The 22,607-nt window shown below is 43.4% G+C and overlaps 1 protein-coding gene across 23 annotated transcripts in view; it reads left to right on the forward strand.

The window, feature by feature from the left end:
* The window catches only part of fnbp1b (formin binding protein 1b), a 58,916-nt gene that overhangs the window by 8,435 nt on the left and 27,874 nt on the right, over positions 1-22,607 (forward strand). For 5 of the 23 annotated variants that reach the window (XM_030084275.1, XM_030084277.1, XM_030084279.1 and 2 more), the window contains exons 1-4: positions 3,017-3,208; positions 11,027-11,142; positions 14,794-14,850; positions 15,309-15,456. In XM_030084275.1, the coding sequence (XP_029940135.1) occupies positions 3,056-3,208; positions 11,027-11,142; positions 14,794-14,850; positions 15,309-15,456 (474 nt within the window). In that variant the 5' untranslated portion in view covers positions 3,017-3,055. Of the gene's footprint in view, positions 1-3,015; positions 3,209-9,404; positions 9,498-11,026; positions 11,143-14,793; positions 14,851-15,308; positions 15,457-22,607 lie in introns of those variants that run through there. The other 18 variants (XM_030084274.1, XM_030084286.1, XM_030084276.1 and 15 more) reach the window with 8 other exon arrangements.

Here is a 22,607-nt window from a genome sequence, read left to right on the forward strand (position 1 = left end):
ATCTTTCATTTCTCTCTGTGTAGGCAGGTAGGTGTTACCCCTCGTATTGCATATTGAGTACAAGGGGAAAAGAAAATGCCTGCCATGTTTTGCACAGAGGGTGCAGTGAAACGCACCAGCAGATCAAGATGACTCATCTGCCTGTGGTGTCAGGAAGCGTCACCGAAAGTACCATCTTCGACTCATACCCCGAGACCAGACGTGTTGGGCGGAGTGAGCGAGCTGCCACATAATTCAGACATCTTGGCTGGGAAACTGCCCCAACCGGAGATTTCTGTTCATTTTCAGAAATCCATGGAAAGTACTCAGAAAACCCTTTGAGGCTGTAATTCTCTATAAAGGAATGTAAATACTCAAGCACCAGTAGAAACGAAATAGCGTGAAGACGATACCAGTTTGAATCCCTGTAGCCTGTTAGCGTGCCTTTTCTTTGTAGCAGCTGGGGAACTTGAAAAGTGGGTGTTCGAGGGGGAGGAGATCCAGCGTATATTTCATCTCTGGAGTTCCCATGGATTAAAATGTTCACATTGTGTGTAAAACTAATAGTTGACGAGCTGAGACAGCTGATTTGCGCGACATGTAATTTCTGTCAGGTTCAGGAGAGATAATAGATCCCGATATCCAACCTCCGTACTCCCCTTTCTGACGGTAGGGTCGGGGAATCTGGAGCCGTTCCCAGCAGACATTATTCAAAAGCGAGGGTGAACTCAGGACAGGCTGCCACTCCGAACACACAGACACTGTTAAACATAACAGGCATATCTTTAGGATTGTTTGAGGAAGTCCGAGTCCATCCGTCCGTCTTGCTCCAACCAGCTCATGGTAGTGAGCACTGGATACACACCGGATGGATTATTAGTTCATCAGCAGTGAAACGTCTACCACTGGTGTAATCGGAGACCAAAGTGAAAGAAATTGCGGCTTGTTCTTCAAGGGACGTGAGTTTTACATAGAGCCGTTTAAAGGCGAGACGTCTTACATGACACTGACAAATCTATTTATGAACTGAAACTGTCATCACGACACCCAGCTGGGTCAAAGTGTAAAGCACATAAAATACAAACATGTTTAATCTAGCCTCTCATTTACTGCCATAATATTTGCTGGCGGGCTTAATTATAAGCCAGTCCTGTTTGTTTGTATGTAATTTCTGAGGGGGGAATTGCACAAGCTCTGTGGAATCCATGATTACACCTGAAGACTGACACCTATTGGAAAAGAAGTACAGTAATCTTGAAGGTTATGATTTGAAGCAGTGCAAACAGAGCGTGTTGTGACTGAGAGGCTCGCTGGAAAAACAAGGCACGCCAACACGGCACGCAGCATGACTGCCTCTGACAGGAGTTTTACCTGCAAACGCATGTAAGCATTTGTACTATTAGCGGACGGCGGAAGGTCAGGAGTGTCAGTTACACGCTAAGGACAGTATTAAGTCCCAGCTTTGGCCTCTTGCATATTTCATGAGGGTGTTTACCTGCACGACAAAAAGAACATGACATAGGTGGAACAAACAGACATGTTGCTGTGTCTGTTTATTAGTTTTTATGCTATTTTGCTAGCATTCTGCTAAGTGCTGCTGTGGGATTACTGTGATCTCTCCAACACTTTCCAGAACGCATGAAGATTTCCTCCCTGAACACCAACAAGGATGTCTTGCAAGGAGTTACTTTCCTGCCCTGTGTTTGCGTCATTCAGCCACCTTTGGTTCGCGCTGCGCTCACAGTCGAGTCAGCCGTGAGTTTCTGGGCACGTGACCAAGACATTCGGCTTTTTTATTCACCCCGATGTTTGATTTGAACATTTAAACAAATGAGCACATTCTGCTGAAATCACAACAGACCTGTCCAGTGTGAACATGCCCGTCCGTGTGTGTGTGATTCATATTTTTTGGGATTAATTAGTCTCAAACTAGTCTGGCTAGTGGCGCTGCGGTGGCGTAATGATTATCGGCCTCGGCTCACAACAATAGGAGCCGGGTTCATGTCGGGGTTTGCATGTTCTCCTCATGCGTGAGCAGGTTTGACTCCAGCTTTTCCCGGAATCCAAAGACAGGCTTGATTAGTAAATCTAAATTTGCCACAGGTCTGAATGTGTGTGTGTGTGAGTGTGACCTGCTGAGGGTGTACCCTGCTCTATTCATAACTGCAAGAGGCTGAAGAGGAGCAGCCAACTGAGTCAGCGCACATATAGAAGATGGAAACTGAACCTATACATACATTTTGCTGCTTATTGTGTTTTTTCCAGTATGTCTGAAAAGTTTTTTTTTAATCAAAACAATGCAACATGTGACTAAAATGTAGGCCAATTACATATTCATTCCTCATCATGCCAACAGCCACAACCACTGCCATTGTGCTGATGTGGATTAATTACTCAATTAGTTCCCACTTGCTTTATCTGTCTTCAGTCGTTTAACGGGGCTGGGAGATATTTTGTCGAACGGCCAATCTGGATTACTTCCAATTTATGTCCCGACTAAATGAGGAATGATGTTCACCTGTTGCTGATAGCCTCCCGTGTTAAAGCAGATTAGTGTGTCACAGCGACACCTCCATATTGGGCATATCCCAGAGTTCAAAGTTTGCCATCATTCCGTTGAATTATATAAGAATTAAAGAGCTTTATCCCCCCCCCTACCCTCACTCCTCCAAAAGAACAAAAACAGCTCAGTGGGAACAATGGCTAATGTGTGTTTACCGGCCTTGCAGGATTAATCCACAGAGGAGCCTATTGGGTGCTAAAGGTAGTCAGGAGGGCGGCGTAGTAATCAGATTAATAACAGCGTCATTTAATCAGGTTCTGTGGTGGTAGCCACATTTGTTCTCATGATTCCGTTCAGTCCGACTAGTCGCCTGGCGTCGATTGATCCTCACAAGATGAAAATGTTCCTGGATGTATGATATCTTTGGATTCTGCACTTCTGTTTTCCGGATTCTAAACTTATTGAAATCTAATTTTCTCCAAGAAGACTTGTTTCTTTTGTTGCGTTTCGCTCCCCCTTCCTCGGATGGATTAACTTGTTTTTTTCTTCTCCATATGTTACTGCATTAAAGCCATGAGTATGCTGCGTAGAAGAAGCGAGTTTTTTGTCTTCCTGGACAATGCGTTTTCTGTGAAATCAGAAAAGGAGGAGCCGAAAGAGGAGCGGCAGCTGAGTGCGTATGAAGAGTATCTGCAGGTGCTGCTTCAGATGAAGATGACCAGTTCTGTAAGTGAGCAGAGAAGTCAAATTACCAGTCTTTACTGCATATTTGAAGCAACACAACAAAAGAGAATACCTTTCTAAATGATGGGCCAGAGCATTAAAAGAAAAAAAAAAAAAGATGCATTGTTTCTTTTTGATGTCCGTGAGTTTCAGTTATTATGACTCAGCTGAGAGGCAGCAATTTCCTGTTGCTTAACGGCCACAAAAAGGTTTCTCTTATTGAGGAAACCAACGGCTCAAGCCTAATACTTTTTACCAGCACTGACAGACGACGGTAGAGGGTTACATAATGGCCGAGGCTACGTACTGGGAACCGGATACTACGGGTCTAATTACAAATATGATACCTAATGAAAGTATTATTTAGACAATTTTTGATTTTCCATTGAGTTGTGTAAGTGTGCGGTGTGTATAACGTGCTCAACACTCAGGAAGTCTGCCTCAAAGGAGCTCCATGGAGTATTACACAATTTGGAAACATCTGATTGAAGTCATGGTTTTCCTTCTATTTTAGGTGTTTCTTCAACGACACCTGAATCAAATGAAAATCTTCATTTGGAATTTTTCATTTATCCAGCGCAGTCAAAACAGCACATTTAACAAAGCAGTGGCAGCAACTTCTTTGTTTGCCTGCTTACACAAGATGCTTTGAGAGACTTTTCCGACATTTCCCTCTACTTTCCTCTGTAGGAACCGAACATCAGTGAGCTGGGCGTTTAGTGAGAACCTCGGCCTTTGTGTTACTTTTTTGTCATTGTTTCAGAAGTGCTTTCAAGTGTTGTTTCTGTATTAAACTCTCATTGTACTGAACCTTGAAAGTCTTCGTTTTTCGCAATCCTACTTAGTGTACTTAATGTAGTTAGGATCTTAAAACTGAGAGAGCTAAATCTATTGGCCAAAAATGAGCTTCCAGTTGTGGCTTAATTTCCCAATATAAGCAAAATACACGTTTAAGAAAACTGTCGTGAGAATAACTTTTGTAAGCATTTTTTTATCTTTACTTCACGATTTTTCTTCTTTTTTTTAAAATTCTAAAATGGGAAAAAGATTGCAGAATCCTATAATGGTGGTGCTGAGGCTGCAGGCACATAGAGGAAATGTATGAGCACTACGCTACGCGTGTGTGCGCACGCCGACACACTTTCTTAAATTTCAGACCGGCAGAGGCGTTGTTGCTATTAATATCTGCATGGCATGCAAACGAGCGCTCTTACACTTAAGGTCAGCCGCTGCCCCAAACAGCTGCTCATATTTTGCATAAAGTTTTTGCGTGTGTTTCCCCCTGAGCGTGTTCCTTCACACCGTATTTATGTTTTCTCTGGCAGGCGGTTGACGAGGAGCACTTATTAATGTGCCTTTGTCAAAGTCAGTTCGGTTGTCGCTGTTTTACAGTCAAAGAGTAAAATATGCGTCGGCTGCTTTGCAGCACCAGATGCATAAAGGATTTTATGGTTTTCATATTTATGTGCTGAATCGTCATCGAAGGGCTCGTAGGCTGACGACCCTTCAACCTTTATTAACCCAGAGTGAAATAGCTGAGGGCAGCTTATTCACTGCCGCCACGCACAAACCACCATCTTTGTTTATGTGCGTGCACGTGCACGCCGGTACACGCGCGCGAGGCGGCCGTCCCTCTTTCCTGTGACTCCTCTCCGACACGGGGGTTACGCCAGGCTATGGAGGCATTGTTCCGCCCCGCTTCCTTGGACAAAGACCAGTGTGTGTTTCAGAGAGGGCTTGGCATCCCCACCAAATATTTGTTCTTGCTGCTGGACGCCCACGGCGCTGAGACACCGCCAAATGCTGCGTTTCTCCGTCTGTGGTGTGTCCTGGTCCTGCTGTGGTCCGGCTCGATTTGCCATTTGAATTGTAGCTGATGCTACAATGCTTCACAGTCTCTATTTCACTAAACTCCTGCTGCATAAATGTTGAACTGACTCGACTGTGAGAAACAAACATGGACCTGTTTCCAGAGTGCATCCGATGAATTTGCAGCCAGATAAACATTAGTGTACCGTCATAAAAGGGGGCAGTTCTTCTCAGCTGTTTTATTTCCACATGTTCCCGTTGTCATCGTTTTATAAATCATTTACTTTTAAGATCTGGCAACGTCCAGACCAGTGTGCAGAGGGTTGAAGAAGAACTGAGCTGGAACACGCTCACCCATCTCCCTACTGACTGTCTGCTAACAAATCGAAGCATTAAGTCGAAGACAAAAGGATTTAAAGGCTTCTTGTCTTATTGTCCTCACTCCGGCTCCCCCCTGCTCAACATCTGTCCCCTCAGCCTTTGTGGAGAACGCCCCCGCTTCTCTGGTGTGGGGGTCTCTCTTTTCTTTGTCCGTCTTTTCTCTGACAGGTTTCCTCTCAGCGGGGAGACGTTGCACAGCTCGCGCTGACACAGTGTGAAGGCTCGTAGCTAAGTTTAGAAAGTGTGAAAGTTTGAAGCCAGGTGAAGGTTGAATTTACGTCGCTGCATCACAGTGGTGTCAGATAAACTTTGGGGCGCACAGAGAAACTGGTGTTTTGAACCTTGCAGTGAAAATAGATGAATTCAGATTTATTTTGTAATTTTAGTTGAATTCAGTTCATATAAATCCTGTGATTTGCCAGTGAACTCATTCATTTGAAACTCGTCGGACTTGAAGAGCCTGACTTGAAATACGTGTCCAGCTCTAAGCTTTCATCATTTGCATCTATATTTCCATGTTCCACCCCTTTTTCCCCCTCAGCTGGACAGTGAAACTGCTCCCTCCTTTATCTCTGCTCCTGTAATGCCGTATTGATTTCTGCTGTGATCATCAGAGCAGCAGACAGTCCTCTGCAGAGGCGGCGAGACTCCAATAAAGCTACAAGTGTCCCCTGGAGTGTTTGCTCCGATGATTTAACTCTGCTGTAAAGCCTCGCTGCTCGCTTTTGCTGATCCGACGTGAGAGCAGGTTCTCCGCCTGTGGCCCCGTTATCTTGACACTATCCTGGAAAAATATCATGTCAGATTGTTCTTGTTTTGCAGTCATGCATGAACATTCCTTGTGGTTTTTCTGAAGTCCACATTTACATTTTATCCAACCACAACACAGCACTATTCATTTTATGCTGTTTTTACTGCTGTAGAAGTGACAATCCAACCCCCTTTGTTGCAAAGTAGCGTATTTCCAGTTTTAAATCTCGTTCTTAAATCTTTGTTGACATTGCATCACAGCATTGTTTTTACTCTCTGCTGCCACCTCTGGTAGAACAGAGAAAATCAGGAGAATCTAAAGGCTTTGAATGTTGCTCTTTAGCAGGCTTTTGACAATATTTAACGTAAAAACAGTCGGCATATGTAAGTTATACATGCTGTGTTTCAGGGTATTTTCAGGCAGCTAAATAATTCCTGATATTTAACATCAAATATAGAGCTTGATTCAAAGGTTAAAGCTGTCATTCCTGTATCAGCTGATCACACGGGTTTCGTATAGAAAAATATTGGAAAGTTGGAAAGTTATCAGATTTAACAAGAAGCATTTTATGTTGACTTGACAGACTGATAAATTCGATCTTTGTTCAGAATGTGTTTCTGGCTTCCAGTCTCTATTTTTCTCCTCTCCCACCACTTATGTCAATCAATGTTTTGGCTGGTTATTTTTCTTCTTTTCTTTTTTTTTTTTGTTGTTGTTGTTGAATTTTGTGCAGAGCCTGAAACAAAGTTCAAGATTGATTTTGTTTTTCACTGTTTTTTCAGCTTCAGTTTGATTAAAAAAGGAGACAAATCTCAATCCTTCAACATGTGCATCAGTAATGGTTACCAGCAAAAAAAAAAAAAAAAGTCAAAGATTTCAATCATGCAAACAAACACACAGTCATAACATCATTCACCGAACACTCACATGCCTGCGCCGATACACTTTTACACACAGGCACTAATGCAGCCTCACGTTGGTGTAACAACTGTTTTTACACAGTGTGAAAACAGAAAACCCCTGTGTTAAAGGCATTAAGGTCATTAAGGCGTCGGAATAGGTGAGGTTGTGGGACTTTAAGTGAAATGGAAGCCGAATAATTTGCACTTTTTTTATATTAACCGACTGTCAGATACTTTACAATCCCCATCACCACCATGAACAGTTGGAGGTCAAGGAGGCTGGTCCTTAAACAAGCACGCATATGTTTTCTTACAGCCGACTTATATTTAGTAACCACCTAAGCGTCGCCTTTGTTCTCAGCTGGAACCTGTTTCCCATTTCCCGGATAATAAAACACATTTAGCTACACAGTTCTATTTATTATCTTTGGTGTGTGCGACCACAATGGAGCATGCAGCACAGTGAGTGGGACCCCGTCCTAAAATAATAAGCAGAGTGGGTTTCCTTGGTCTCCTGAAGGGCCCCCCCCCACCCCCCACCCCACACCCGTTCCCTCCCACAGGACCGAGGTCAGGTGTCAGAGGCCACAAATGGAAGAGTGAAGGAAAGTCGAACGAAGCAGAAGTTATTGGTCGTTGGTGAAGCTTTTTTTTTTTTTTTTTTCAAAGGTTAACATGAACATAACTGTGAATTACGTAACTTTTCATGCAAACTTATAGATATGTAGTTCTTCAGAGTTATGTCTCATGAGACTGCAGAAACGATAAACAAATGTTGGTAATTCAACACACATTTAAACTTTATGGATTTTTTTTTTTACCCCAAAATTATAACCACTGTTATAGTTGCTGGGTGCTGAAGCCAATCCCAGTTTATTGTGAGACAATCCCACACAGCCATGCAGTGCTTAATATCACACATTTGTTTTTGGAATCATCACACTGGAGCTACTAAAATTGGTATTTTGATAAAAATGTCTGTAACACGAATGAAAGGGTTAGCAGTTCTGTTTGGTTTGTTGCACATTGATCAGTGACTAAAGCCCCGTTTACACAACGTTTTCAAGTGAAGGCGGAAAGCTCTCGTTTACACAACGATGCCGGGAGCCACGGAAGATGCGACGCTTTGAAAACGGCTCCTGTGTAAACGGGCATTGTTTTGAAAACGTCGCGTAAACCGAGCCAAACTCGGTTGCTCACCGATCAATTGAGTACTTTAGAAATGAGGTCATTTCCAGAGAAAGCCAACCTACTTTCAATAGTTTTGTTTGATCAGACACATTGACTTTACGATCACTTTGATTGGCTTTTCCTTCATTGATTTAATTATCATTCATATCGTTAGTCGCCCACTAAAGTTTATCTTACCCTCCTCCTTTCACAATTGTGTCACTCCGTCTGGCTTTTATGTCGAGACAGGAATGTATTTTTCATCGGCTTAAATACTTTACAAGCTGCGACGGCGGGGGGGTTGATGTAATGAGCAGCGGGACGACAGAGAAAGCCATTTCTTTTCTGACTCATTCTCCTTTAATGTGTTGTTTTCTTGCATGGCTCGCTCCTTCTGATTCATAATTTATTATTCTCCTCTCTCTCTTGTACCTGGGAAAATGCTTTGTTGATGGCTTTTTCCATTTTACCCCAGCAAGTGCCTCCTCCTGTCTCGTGATGCTAGCAAAAAAGAAAAAAAAAATAAAAAATCATGATCTCAGGATGAGTCATTGCATAGCAGCTCATAATACTGTTGGTATTCTTTCTTTTTTATTTGGTTTTATAAAGTGAAGGAGGATGGGGGGGTTGGTAAAGTTTAGGAAACTCCAGCTGCAGGGCCTGGTTCCCCCCCTAAATCTAATCCCCTCCCATGTAATCCCGCCTCCTCTGTCCTTTCAAGCCCCCCCCCCCCCCCCCTCTGTTTTTCCGCTCCCTTGCCATCCTCCTCTCCCATCCCACTTATTCCACCTTACGCCTGATGGAGCATTGAGCCTGAACGCTGTGGGCAGCCGCGGCCTCGGCCAGTTTCGGAGTGCGTCTTTGGAGTGAGCCGGCGCGGCGCTGCCTCGGCTTCTCTCCTGCTCTTCTGGATTCCCGCATCTTCCAGGAGATCTGGAATTTCTTGCTACAGCTGGGCAGTTTCTTTTGTCACTGAGTGGGAGTGAAGGGGTGGGGTGGGGTTGGGGGGGTGGTGGTCAGGAGACATTGTTCCCAAACCCTGGCGTACTCTCTCTCTGCAATCTGTGCCTGTTCCAGTTTGGATGCCTGGGACGTGGTCTGATGGGAGCCCTCTCTGACCGAACTCCAGCCTTTTTCTCGTGCTGATTTGGAGTTTTTTTTTTTTTTTTTTAAAAAAGGGAGACCAGTTGCATGGACATTTCCTGGATTTGGATGTTTCAATAGGATACACGGTCCACGCTGAGACACGGCGGATAAGATGGTGCCCCTGCAGAAAAGGGTAATCTGAGTTATGCGTGCGGAGGAGGCGGAGGAGGGTTTTGCGTGCGCTCCGCGGCGGCGGCAGCGCTGTGCCCTGCTTGTGTTTTCTGTTTGGTGCCCTGAGCCCTCGCTGTCTGGGCATAATGAAGCAAATGCTGTTTGATTCCTTTAATTGGCACATTAGGTCTGAGAGTGAATAAGCTCTTGGGCATTAATGGATCAGCCAGGGTTCATGTAGGTGCAGGAAGAGGCAGCGTATTGATGTGTGAACCCAGCGGAACCGAGGAAGGATAACAATGAGGTTTAGAAGCTATTCCAGGAAAAATTCACAGTTCTGGACTTTCATCTCGCCGCCTCTCTTCTGTATGGCGGCTTGTTGATGAGTGATTGCTCATTCAAACTTGACTAACGAAGCTGGCTGGAAAGCCCCCCCTCTCCCCTCCTCTCGCTGAAAGTGCTCGCTTTTGTTTTCCACGAGTGCTCCGGTTGTGAGTCGTTAATTCAGAGTGCTTTTTCGAGTGTGGTCAAAGGATTTCATCACACCGTGTTACAGCAATGATGTGGCTTCAGAAAAGCCATAAAAACAACTTTGTCTTGGATTATTCTGGAGCTGCAGCTTGAACAAAGAAAAGCCAGCTAAACCCCATAAAAATGTACCTGTAAAGTGCTGCTCGGCTCTGTGAGGCTCAAAGGCTGTAGGCAGTCTCCAGCTTTTAACCACCACAACCACTTCCTGTGTCTCTTATTATGACGGTACTGTTAATGCACCATGCTTAAAGTTCACCGCACGACTTGCTCAGAGAATTAGATTCACCGTTTCATACCAACACTTTACCTGCTCCGTGAGCGGAGGAAGAGGAGCTTTTAGCTGGAGTTTTGAAGCTTTTCAGACATGTTGGAGGAAAAGATGGGGGACTGTTGGAGCCACACCAAGGTCTTTTCTTTCTCTTTTTCGATTCTTTGAAAGTAACAATGGCGTCCGTAAAACCGTATCTGGGGCATGTGTTTGTCTGCGTTAATTGATATCCCAGATGAAAACGGCTGGGCTTGCTTGAAATTTCTAGACGTGACCCCGGCCAGCAGAAAGCTCATTTTTTCCTCACATGTCATGAACAGATGAAGAAAAATGAAGTCCAGGCCGAACAGCTGCGTTTGGTTATCAGCCTGCCGGTGCCTGTTTTTACTATGAGCTACTCTTCGCCCCCGTGTCAGACTTTAAATGATATTAAGCACAGATATGATGACAAGACTCAAATGTTTTCTGTATTTTGCGCAGCTCAAGAAATCCTAAGAAATAGCAGTAGATTTTTTTAGTATGTGCACAGCATATTATCATATGCCAGGCTTAAATGTTTAAAGAAAAAGCTTTGAATAGTTTTTGGTTAATTTTCCCAGTGATGATCATTGTTTCACAGCATCTCAATCAAGTTGATTCAATCGTTTTCCAGCTCGTCATCTTCTCTTTTGTTTGTGTTATAACTGCCCCCCCCCCCCAACCTTACTGTCTCTGGATGATGTAATCAATACCTCTTCTCCTTTTGTCCGCAGGATCAGTTTGACAACTTGGAGAAGCACACACAGTGGGGGATCGAATTTGTGGAAAAGTACACCAAATTCGTCAAGGAGAGATCAGAGATCGAAATCAGCTATGCAAAACAAATTAGGTGAGTAGTCGAGGTGATTCGTGGTTTGCATGTGGCGGAACTGCAGCTCATGCTTAACACCTAAATGTACGGATGGAAACCCATTTGACCTACTGTAGCGTCCTTGAATTAAGAGGTTGAATCCCTCGTTATGATGCTAACCTTGATCTGTGACTTCCCTCTGCAGAGGAGACTGAAATGAATCGTCCCACATGGGGATGGAGCACAGCATTGATATATTAAGTCCTTATATGTTCACAACACTGCTGCAGAACTTCTGCAGGGAAGCAGAATATCGGTTTTTTTTTTTCCCCCTCTTCATCCTTTTCTGTGTTTTGTCTGCCGCTCTCTCGCTCTCTCCTGCATGCGTGCGGTTGTTGTTGGCTTCAGGCAGGAGGAAGTCAGGTTGTGAGGGGGGGTGAGGCGGAGCTTGTGTTTCCATAGAGACTGCAAGGTATCAGCTTTATCAACCCCAGGTCTGACCCAGATTTTTTTTTTTTTTTCCCTCCCTCCAATCGCAAGTGTTGGCCCCGCCCCCTCCATTTCTCCCATGTTTTGGTGCAGCCGCTGATTTTTCAAAAGCGCTGATGGGCTCGTAGTCGTCCCGTGCACTGAAAGGGTTCATCTCCTCCGGCCTCCCGCTCCCAAGTCAGCCCAGGCGGGAATACTCCCGCCCCCTGACCAAATCCACAAATCTTTAAAAGAGGCCGGGCAATATGGCTAATGCTCTAAGTATTGACCCCAGCCCCCTATTTCATAGTGACCAGCCAATAACGCTGCAGTGTTTATGCAGAAACCCCCCCCTCGGACAGATCACTCCACAGACCACGACACTCCTCTTTTTGAGATTTAACTCAGCTTGAGATAATAGGACTAACTGTCTGTGTTTACATGCAAGCATTATCCTCACATCTCTGCACCCATCAACTTTGCATGCTTACAATGAGTGAAACATATTGACAGAAACACATGGTTAGTGTGCACCGTTTTTTCATCTTTTTTTCTCAGTTCACCAGCAATAAAAAACAACTCGATACTTCTTGATTACTCCTTTTTGGAGCCACATAGTCTCAGAGGGATATTTTAGTGGGGCAAAAATTAATTAGAGATTCATTAAATTCATTTAGTGAATGCCAGATTGATGCTTTTTGAAGCCAAAAGACAGTAATGATGAGCTAAAAAGAAGCAACAGTACACCATAGCTGCATGACTTCACATTCATACAGCTTATAAGCTAATAAAGCATGCTCATTAATTCATATTTATCTGTATGATAAGGTTAGGGTGACCTCAAAGCATGCAAATTGGACAAATAGTTTGCCAGAGTGTGAGTATTAATGTGGTTTTATTAATGTGTATTTTCAGCAATCATTTAACTGCCCTGATTGTCGTTAAGAAATATGAAATATTTAAAGATGTACAGTGAGATCTGTGTAATTTGTTTATGTTAAACTAATTAAATTTAATGTAAATCTTAAAGACAGACCTGATCATCCATGTAAGTGCAAACTTACTTCCTGATTTTGCATAAAGTCCTGCTGTACTCAGTGAATAAAGAGCCAGAACCACACAGTATGCTCCCAATAAAGGAAGTGTATACAGGAAAGCTCGAGTCTTAAAGTTTTACAGTGTTTTCAACACACTGCCTCTTTTGTTTTGGTACTTTGACATACTTCAGGGCTAATTATCCTTTTGTAATCAACTTAGTGCATGGAATGGGGTTTAATCTAACCGGCGCACGCCACCCAAAAGAAACACAAAGCAATTAAATGCGATAAACTAATGAAATTGGCCTATCGGTTCAGCCCTTCTGTGTTGCAGGGAAGATTTGTCTGTCTTTGAAGCTCCAAATCTCTTCACATTTCAATATGTAATCACTGCAAAGAAGAGGATAAAATAAAATATATGTAGTTTTAATTATGTTAATTAGTTATTATGTTATTCATGATACAAACTTAACGGTTTTTGGGGTTTTGGAGGCTGAAATCACCAAAACAAATGATTTTCAGACACATTTTATTATTTTATGCACCAGGAGATTAACTGAAAACATTTTTTTTCAGATCAGTACAGTAAAACTGGGTCAGTTGGGGGGCAGTGATTATTGATCACCAGCTGTATAGCTGAGATTAGTGGTCGTACTGGAACTGCAGAGGAAGTTGGTACATGAAGCAGCCTACATTCCTTAACAAATGAGTGCCATCTATAGCTATTACTCTACTTTGTACCATTTCTGTCACCATACCAACCACACTCCGCACTAATCCAGGAGTAATCCTCTTCTCTTGCATTGGTGTAAACATGCACAATGCTTCGGTCTAGTCATTGCATGGCAATGCATTAATGCCTCCTCCTCCTCCTCCTCCTCTTCCCCCCCAAATTCCAGTCTGGCATAATCCATAACAAAGTAGTCTTTCCATCAAAAGAGACCGAGAGAGGGTGAAAAAGCCTGAATGGACCAGTATGTGCAGATATTCTCTTCCAGTAGCTTTTAAATATAGAAGCGTGTCATTATTTATGTACACATACCCAGACACTCAGAGCACGGATAGACACCAAACCGGACCCCTTTAATCCTTCTTAATAGGCGCCGGGCTTTACCCTAATTTTGATGAGTTTGTCACGGGGGTGAGTGGGGCAAATGCAGTCTGTCACACGGCATCTGGCCTTGACTGAATGAATGAGTGAGAATCGGCGCTATAATTAGACGTGTGGTGAGGAGGACAGATAGCAAAATAGACAGACAGGTCTGCCTAGCAACAGTGCAAACACCACCAGGGAGGCAGTGTGTGTGGGGGGATGTGGGCAGCGAGTTCCGTGCATGTACTGTAACTGCACAGTTTTTTTTTTTTTTTTTAACACATGAATTATGTAGATCGGCAAAAATTAAGGTTGCCCTTTTACAAGATGTATGAGTTAAAGCATTTAAAACTCTCTCACTGCAGTGTCAGTGTCAGTGTAAGATTATATATTTATATACACTAATGTCTTTTTTTTTTCTTCTCATTTTTGGGCCAGTGTTTGCTCTGCAGCAGTGCTCTCAAATTAGACAAAGGGTCCTGCAGGCATCTGCACGCAGCGTGCAGCCACATCCGTCAGAGGACAGTATATGTTATTATGCTCTGCTGACAGAGTACCAGTTGGGCAATAGGCATGTCACAGTGTCTTTACAGAACAGCGAGTGACATGATGCACTTCAGCCAACCGAGGACTTGCAAATACTAAACCGTAACGACATTCAGGACCACCATTCATTTCCTGTTCCCAACACACGCCCCTCATTCTGACATATTTCCTTCTATCATCACACAAACACAATATCTACTGTGCATCTTATTTTTCTTCGTCACTCTGCTCACGTCTCATGCATCTGACTCAAAACAAGGGCAACGGCTGCATTAGGAGCAGGCACGCTTGTTCCTGGTGACTGGCTCTCTCCATGCATGCTCGCACACACCCCCGGGGCAATGATTTACGACCTGAGGAGAGGGAAGGAGATGAAGGAGCAGAAAGCACTCTGCTGGATTGAATGGCGTTCTGGATGATCCTCTGGCAGCTCCGTGAGGGCGCTGTCTGGGAAATATAATGGGGATGGCGCACTCCCATCAGCAGACTGGGCACTTTGTAAACATACAGTAAAGAGATGTCTTGTCTTTTTGTCCCCCCTGGCAGGAATTTATCAAAGAAATATCAGCCTAAGAAGAACTCACGAGAAGAGGAAGAGAGCAAGTGAGTTGAAATATCCTGCATGGCGCGTTCGCCATCTTTTTGTGAAACACGCTAAGAGTGATCATGCTGGTGAATGCAAACTGCAGGAAGCTGCTGGAAGTGGGTGCAGCGCCATGCGGTCTGTTACGTGTTCACTCTCATTTAGAGTAGGAGGAGGAAGCAGAAACCACTGGCATTTGTGTCTTTTATCTCATTTGAATATGTACTGAACCCAAAATGTGAGCAATGGATTTATGGTGTAGCTTTTACAGGAGAGACCATTTTATTAAATCAATGTAAACATGTTAATTCCAACAGGACAGCGCACCTCAAAAAATTTGATTATCATTGAAAGATTTATTTAAATTTGCACCGTTATGTTTTGTTTTTTTAGTTTGTGAAGCACAGATCTCAATGACATTTTCCTTGTTTGTGAGATCCAAACTGTTTTCTCCTGACGTGTCCCTTTGCTCCACCAGGTACACCTTCTGTCGAGCCTTCCTGTCCACACTTAACGAATTGAACGACTACGCCGGCCAGCACGAGGTCATAGCGGAGAACCTGACGTCCCAAATCATCGCCGACCTTTCGCGCTACCTGCAGGAGCTCAAGGCTGAGAGGAAATCGGTGAGGCTTTTTTTTCCCCTGATCCATCTGTTTGATTTCTACTCCCGGTGTGTCCTTACTTCATAAATCAAGCATTTATTTAGACTTTCAGGCAAACATTAAGAAACAGAGTGGAATATGAGGAATTCAAGCAGCCCTTTCTTTCTGCATACGCCGCTCTGAATGAGCTGAGGTCACCGCTGAGTAAATATAGATTCACCCAAAGGCTCGGCAGAAGTGCAGAACGTGACAGACTGAGTCCTTTTTATGGAGCGCAGCCATGGCCTCTCTTTCATTACAGACTCATTCTCCCATTTTAAACCGTCTTACAAAAGGTTGGTGGAGCACACGCTTTTTACTCCAGACCGACGTCACTTTTCTCGTTGCCGTTGAAAAAAGCGGGATTTGGGAGAGCGATCGGGGCCTGCAGCAGCGTGTGATACATAGATAACAGCGTGGCGCCCATTAAACCCATAGAGTCGCTGGAAAAGGAAAGAGAGCCACCCAGCTGGAAAAGGTTCCCTCTGAAAAATCTGTCATGAACTCTTGTGTCTTGGAAGTCCAGCTGAGGGCAGTGAAGTGGAAAACCAAAACCCAAGTGCTGCTCAAAGGCACAGCCACTGTTTTTTTTTTCTTTTTTTGTTCTTTCTTCTCTTTTGGAGCGTTTCTTCATTTTCAGTAGCAGTATCATCAGAGCTGCAGCACTTACCTTGATGCTATTACCACGCCACTGGAGTTTATTTGACTCTAAGTGAAAGAGAACGGGGGTTTTCCAGTTAAATCATAACCTTTCCAGGCCCGTTTCGCCCTTTTTAGGCTGCTTTGATTTGCCATAGTAAATGGCCTATCACTGTGCACAGATTTGCCTCTTGTCTAAGAGGAAGCTCAAACGGACCCGGGCGGCGTTCAGGCTGCAGGATGTCACTTTGACACCGCTCTTCCTCCTCATTTATCTGCAATTTTCCTCTCCTTTCCCTCTGAAATTTCCCTGGTTCTCCATGTTTCTCTTACCCTTCCTCCCTTCACTGCAAACGGCTCGATATTGCTGATTGTGTGTCATGTGTCTCGACTAAAAAAGCCGACAACAGTGTCCCTTCAGTTCGTCGGTGCCGGGGGTTTCCCTGCGTAGCGTGACCCCATAATTTATCTTTTCCAAACAGAGGATCGTTTCATTTAAAGGCATTGAGCAAATAGTTTCTCAGTCATGATCAGAACAGTGCCCTTGTAGGGGAAATGCAGTCCTCTGAGCTCTCATTTATTTATCTTTTGTGAAGTTATTCTTAAAAGACACATTCATTCAACTCATGAATGACGGATAATGATCCTCTTTGGCATTTTCAAATGTGGAGAGGACGATTGAGTTTAAAACAAAGTAAAAATAAACCCTTACAGAAAGATACTGGCCTGTTAAAGAACTGGAACAGAAGGCTTTAGTGATACCCTCAGTGGTGTTTCTGAGCAGCCGCTCAGTTTTCAATCTCATTTGGAGATTTCTCTCTGTTCTTGTGGCGTTTGGGGCCGTCGGTGCAGACCCAGACGGTGGGATTAGAGGAGGGAGAAGTCCTGCCGATTCCGGGTTTTACAGGGAGCTTACTGGGCAGGTAAAACTCGCAGCACCACCCCGAAAGGAGGCGAGCAGAGCGATGCCTCATTAGTTCCATGTGGGGTAGTTTTATAACGCTCCCCGCCCGCCTTTGTTGTCTCCCTGGGCGGATCTCTTCGCTAAGCTGAGCATGAGGCGGCATCAGAAGTGTTATTTCAAGGGATTTTAAGAGCATAGATATGCTTGTTTTTCGAGAAGCGGAGGCTAATTTTGCAATCGAGCTTCTAAAGCGATTTTTAAAGTTACCTTCTCACTTGCTATGCATTGCTTGTTTAATGCCTGATGCTGCAATACGCCTGGTTAAAGTGGCGGCAGGGTTAATATGGGATGAAGAGCCTAAGTCTCACTGGACCGTGTGTTGTGCTGAGGAGTCACAATAAGGTGTTCAGTCAGCATAGTGCCGTCCTCACCAGGCCTCTGATCACACAGCTTAAGGTGTCCTCTCTAATGAGGACCGATAAAGACCCTTAAACACTCCGCAGGACCGCCAGGGACGACTCACTGGCTGGAGTCACCCGCTACAGTATATTTCCTGTATGTCCATGTAAAAGTACAGTTGGCTCGGTACGCTGTGTTCCTCGGCTTGTAAAAATAACTTTCAGTATGGAGAGAAATTGTGATTTGAAATGTTCATCCAGTTAGAAAAATTAGAAAAAAGTATCTTACTTTTTTCTTTTTTTCTTGTTGCCAAGACTAGAAAAGTTAAAAATGCAACTAGAGAAAAGTCAGCAGAACCTGTAAGGCTCAATAAAACATCTTTAGGTGGCTTTGGCAGTGGATTTGGTCTCCCATTTATCTTGAGGAGGCAGAGATGAGACCACAGAGTAAAAACTGTGAGCCGGAGCCGAGAGCCATAACCGACGATTAGATATCCTAACAGTTACTGGGGGTGCGCTTCAGTCCGGAACTGTTTAGTTTGGACTGAGAACGAACGGTTAAAACATCAGCCTTCGGTGGAGCTTTGATCAGGTTTATTAGAGTGTAGCGTCCGACTCTTCCATGAATTCTTGGCGGTTGTTTTTTTTTGTGTTGTGATCATCAGTGTGCTGCTGACACCTGTTTTTTACTGCAGGTGTACATTCCTGTGTGCCAGGTCATGTCAGCGAACGACTAACAAATCATGTCAAGGTCAAGTGTGCACGTGTGTACATGTGCACATCTGTCGCTGGCAGATTTCTTTCTCCTCGGTTTGTCAGCGAGCTTCGCAGGCCTTTCTGCTTTTCCATCACTTTTTGTTTCTGTAAAGGATATGACACCGTTTATAAATATGTGTGTGTCAGACAGATGTCTCCAGAGGTTGAGAGTGCAGCTTGTGGAGTGTTTGTGTTACTCATATCAGTCCTGGACAAACATAAAGCGAGAGAGAGATAGGAGAGACGCCGAGTAGCTTTTGACATTTACCACCACGGGAGAGTCCACACAAATCTAAAAAGCCATCTTCAGAATAATTTCACTTTCTACACACCTTAGGAAGTGAAAACAGCCTGAGAGGAGATTAGATCTCCTAAAAAAAAACCATGTTACTACGTTTATGGAAGTAGTCAAATCTATATTTCAGCGCTTTTTTTTCCTCTTTTAGAAGTGGCACAAGTACATCATTCTACACTTGAATCAAGATAAATACACTCCAAAGTAAAAGAGAGCAGTACTAGTACTAGTATATCATTTTTGTATGAAATTTATAAAATGGCATCATCTTTAAATGTTACTCTACATTTCTTTCCCTTTACATTCATACTTATAGTCATTGTGTAGTGGACTGGGAACAATTCAGATAATCATTGCTCAGAACTGTTCTTGAACACATAATGAATTAGCTGTTCTTGTAAATGATTTTAAAACACAGCAGGCAAACTGTTGGAAGATTTTTATGTTCATTTGGTGCCGTGATAAAACAGGTTCCAATCAAATTAGAAGCTACTGATGGAAAGCTTTCAGTGATAATTTCGTCAAGTCGTGTGGTGGCGCAGTATCATAACATCAGAATAAAAAAGGCGTGTTGCCATCATCTCGATATCAATTGTTTTTTATTGTCCCACAATTGTCTGGAAATACATCTTTAATGGACTTGTCTTAATTTTTTATGTTAGTAAAGCATGGAAATATGACTGAGGTAGAGGAATGGGGCCTAAGTCGGCTCCAGGTGCCGGGCATCGTTACCACGCCATTTTACTGTAATGTTTTAAAAATGCTGTGTCATAAATGCTTCAGATGGCATGGCTGTGAGGCGCTGTGGGAAGAGTAGATGGAACCAGAGAACGAGAGTGATTAGAGCCGGAGTGAAACCATCGGAGGCTGGAGATCCGCATGAGAAAAAGGGCATTGAGAATTGGATATGAAACTGGATGCAAACATTTGAGACGTTCAGCAAAGTTGCAGTTTTACTTGTTTTTTACATTGTAAAAAGTAAAATTTATATCTCTATAAAAAATAGTTTCTCCACTAAACCTTTATCCAAATATTGTTTTAAAATCAGGGTCATCTTACATTTGCACCAATAAATCATTCTAAAAAAAGATCATACATTTGGTATATAGCTCCCCTGTTAGTCTTAAAACTTTAAAAGAATTGAAATTAATGAGGTGCGGCAAGTTCTCCAAAACTCTCAACGCCCACACATACCTGAAAACTGTAAGCAACAAACCCTGTAACGGAGCATTTGCAGTTCATTATGCCCCATGTTTATGATACTTGGAGGAACCTGACGACCTGCTTTATACACATGAGGGGTTTCTTTGTTGTAGTGCGGCATGGCAAAGGAAACACGCCTGCTTTGCATTATTAAATAGATATTAAATCGGACTCTGATCTCATACTTTCCATTCCTGCTTTTATTGCAGTGAGATATATATATATATGTATACATATATAGTAGTAAATGTTAGAAGCCCAGTGTTTTTGTAGTCACGCTCTCACACATTGCTCCAGTCCTTCGGATAACTGAGAGTGGCAGCTTCAGGTCACTGACCGGTTGTGTTGAAGTAGCGCAGATGTCCCTGACAGTGCCAGCAGCCACATCCTGTTACTGATGGCAGAGAGCAGAAGAAAGGCGGCACAAAACATTCAGCCGACCCCTGAGGACTGGACAGATTAGCAGAGATCAATGCATGTTTGGAGTCGGTGAATTAAAACATGTAGAGCATCTGCTGGGATGGCTGCTCCATTTGGTGTTTACCTGCAGCCCAGATGGCTGATGCTTCTTCTTCTTTCTTTTTTTTGTCTTTGCGTTTGGTAAGGGCATCTTATAAATCTTTTAGAGCTGTTTGGAGAACAGTGTCATTGCAGTTTGTTTTCCCTCACTGTGATGTATGTTTTGCTGATCCAGATGAGATGCTAGTTTTTTTTTTTTCTTCTTTTTTTTTTCTAGAAATGTTGTTATGGAGATAAATATTTGGCTGCACAAATGTTCCAGTGGAACAACGATGTCAAGCAGTTTGTATTGCAGCGCCTTGAGAAAAAAGAAGAAAAACCTCGTGGTGTCATCATGTGATCTTATCATTTAGAAGGGCATGTCTATTATAGCTAACTCTGATTTGTGAAGGTTGGGACTAAATACCTGACGGCAGTTTTGAGTTCTTATAATCCACAGCCGGCTGCTGGACTGGTTAAAATTCAAAAAAGTAAAAGAAAAATAGGAAAACACTGAATTAGCAACCAACTCTTAGCACAGTCGGTACTCAAGTTAGTTTTTGGCCTGACGTGTTTTACACAGGAGATTTTTGAGTCATCTTGGCAAGCTTCAGTACACAAGTGATTGACAGGAAACAAACACCACAAGAGGACATGGTAGAAACCAAAAACCAGAAAGTGGAGCGATTCACAACCAGGTTGACGTGACTGTGTTGTGCTTGTGAAGGTCTGAAATGAGAAGTACAGATATGAACACCAGCACACAGAGAAACACAGGTGGTGAGGGCTGCAGACAAATGAGTGATATAATGACCAAGACCTGAAGCAGGTGGAGAGGTAGTGACAAATACACCTAAAGCAGGTGGAGAGGTAGTGACAAATACACCTGAAGCAGGTGGAGAGGTAGTAAACATGACAAATACGCCAGCTGCAAACATGAAACGTGACATGAATCAGGCCTCATTTATACTATACTGTTCTCAAGTGGAAATGGGGATTTTTTTTTACCTGATTTCATTACAAAAACAAACAATAACCAAAGATCAACTCATGGCATGGCATGGCATGCTAACTGTGTTGTTTTCAGCGTTTCTGCCGTTTCCATGGAAACAGTTTCCGAAAACATGGCTGTGCAAATGTGTAACTCTTTGTGAAACAAAAACTCAAAACCGATGTGTTTTTATCTTGAAACACTGTAAACCGGGCCTTAAACAGATGCTATTGATACCAGAATCAACTGAAGCTGCCTTCAGTTTACGATGATCCAGCCAGCAATCACAGGACATACATGAGCTGCCATGAGCTGAACAAATAACCCAAACTGAATTATGCAAAGTCTAGTTCTACAACATGCAAAACAGACCTGAAAAACACTTCCTCTTTGCACATTATTGCCCTATAAAACACAACAGCAGCTAAAAACATAAGTGGGACATTAAGGGCAGAGATACTGCAGAAAAGAGATAACTAAGATTTCACAATGTTGATCTCTGTTACAGTCAAAAAACAAAACACACATAGTCCAAACTTCAGCATCTCCACAGTGTCCCGTTTCAACTCAAACACTTCCTCTGAAACACTGGGGCACTTCCCCTTTTTTCTCAGCTTCCCTCATTGGGAAATGAGAAGTGTGACTACCTGAGGTGAGCCATGGTGTATTCTCACTCACGTCCAGTGTAATTCAGGCAAGAAAATCGATGTTGTTTTTTTTCCGCCACCCTTATGAACATTTATTTCTCACCTCTTGCGAGTAGCACCCAATAGTGACTTCCTTGTGTTCCCCTGACTATGAAAAACTCCCAGACTGCACTGCAGTCGCCTTGTGTTCTTTTAAAAGGCCTGGATCCGTTACTGAATGGCACCATCGATATTCAACTCAGCTACTGCGCCGAGCTCCCACAGCCCGAGTAACCAGGGGATACCTCATTGATATTCAAGCCCATGTGTCATTTTCATTTAACTTTGACTCTTTTTGAAAATGTTTGGCAGATTAGCCAGAGCGGGGGAAGCATTCGTATGCCTGTCAGAGTGATCACAATGTGAATGTTTTATTTTTTTTCCCCCAACAACAGAGAATTGCTCGTCAGTGTTTGCACTTCCAGGGGATTTGGCGGGGATCCCATGCGGAGAGCTGTTGAGAGATGTGCTCTGCCTGCGGGCGGAGTGCACCTCGACAGGCCAAGTGAGGCCTCGCACAAAAAAAAAAAAAAACCCCAAAAAAACCCAGACGTTTCATATGTCGAGTGAGTTTCCACCGGGAGCTGTCACCTTGACGTGTCCAATATGCCGCACTTGGCGTGTGCTCAGATCCACCTCCACCTCTCTTTCCCCTCTTAGATCACAATATCTGACTTTTGTTTCCACAGTGTAGTTCATGCTCGGTCGACACACAAAGTTCTCTTTTGTGAGTCAATTCTGCATTTTCTGCATTTTCATTTGA

The sequence above is a fragment of the Salarias fasciatus genome, assembly GCF_902148845.1.
Source record: "Salarias fasciatus chromosome 7 unlocalized genomic scaffold, fSalaFa1.1 super_scaffold_4, whole genome shotgun sequence".
In the NCBI taxonomy this organism is placed as follows: domain Eukaryota; kingdom Metazoa; phylum Chordata; class Actinopteri; order Blenniiformes; family Blenniidae; genus Salarias; species Salarias fasciatus.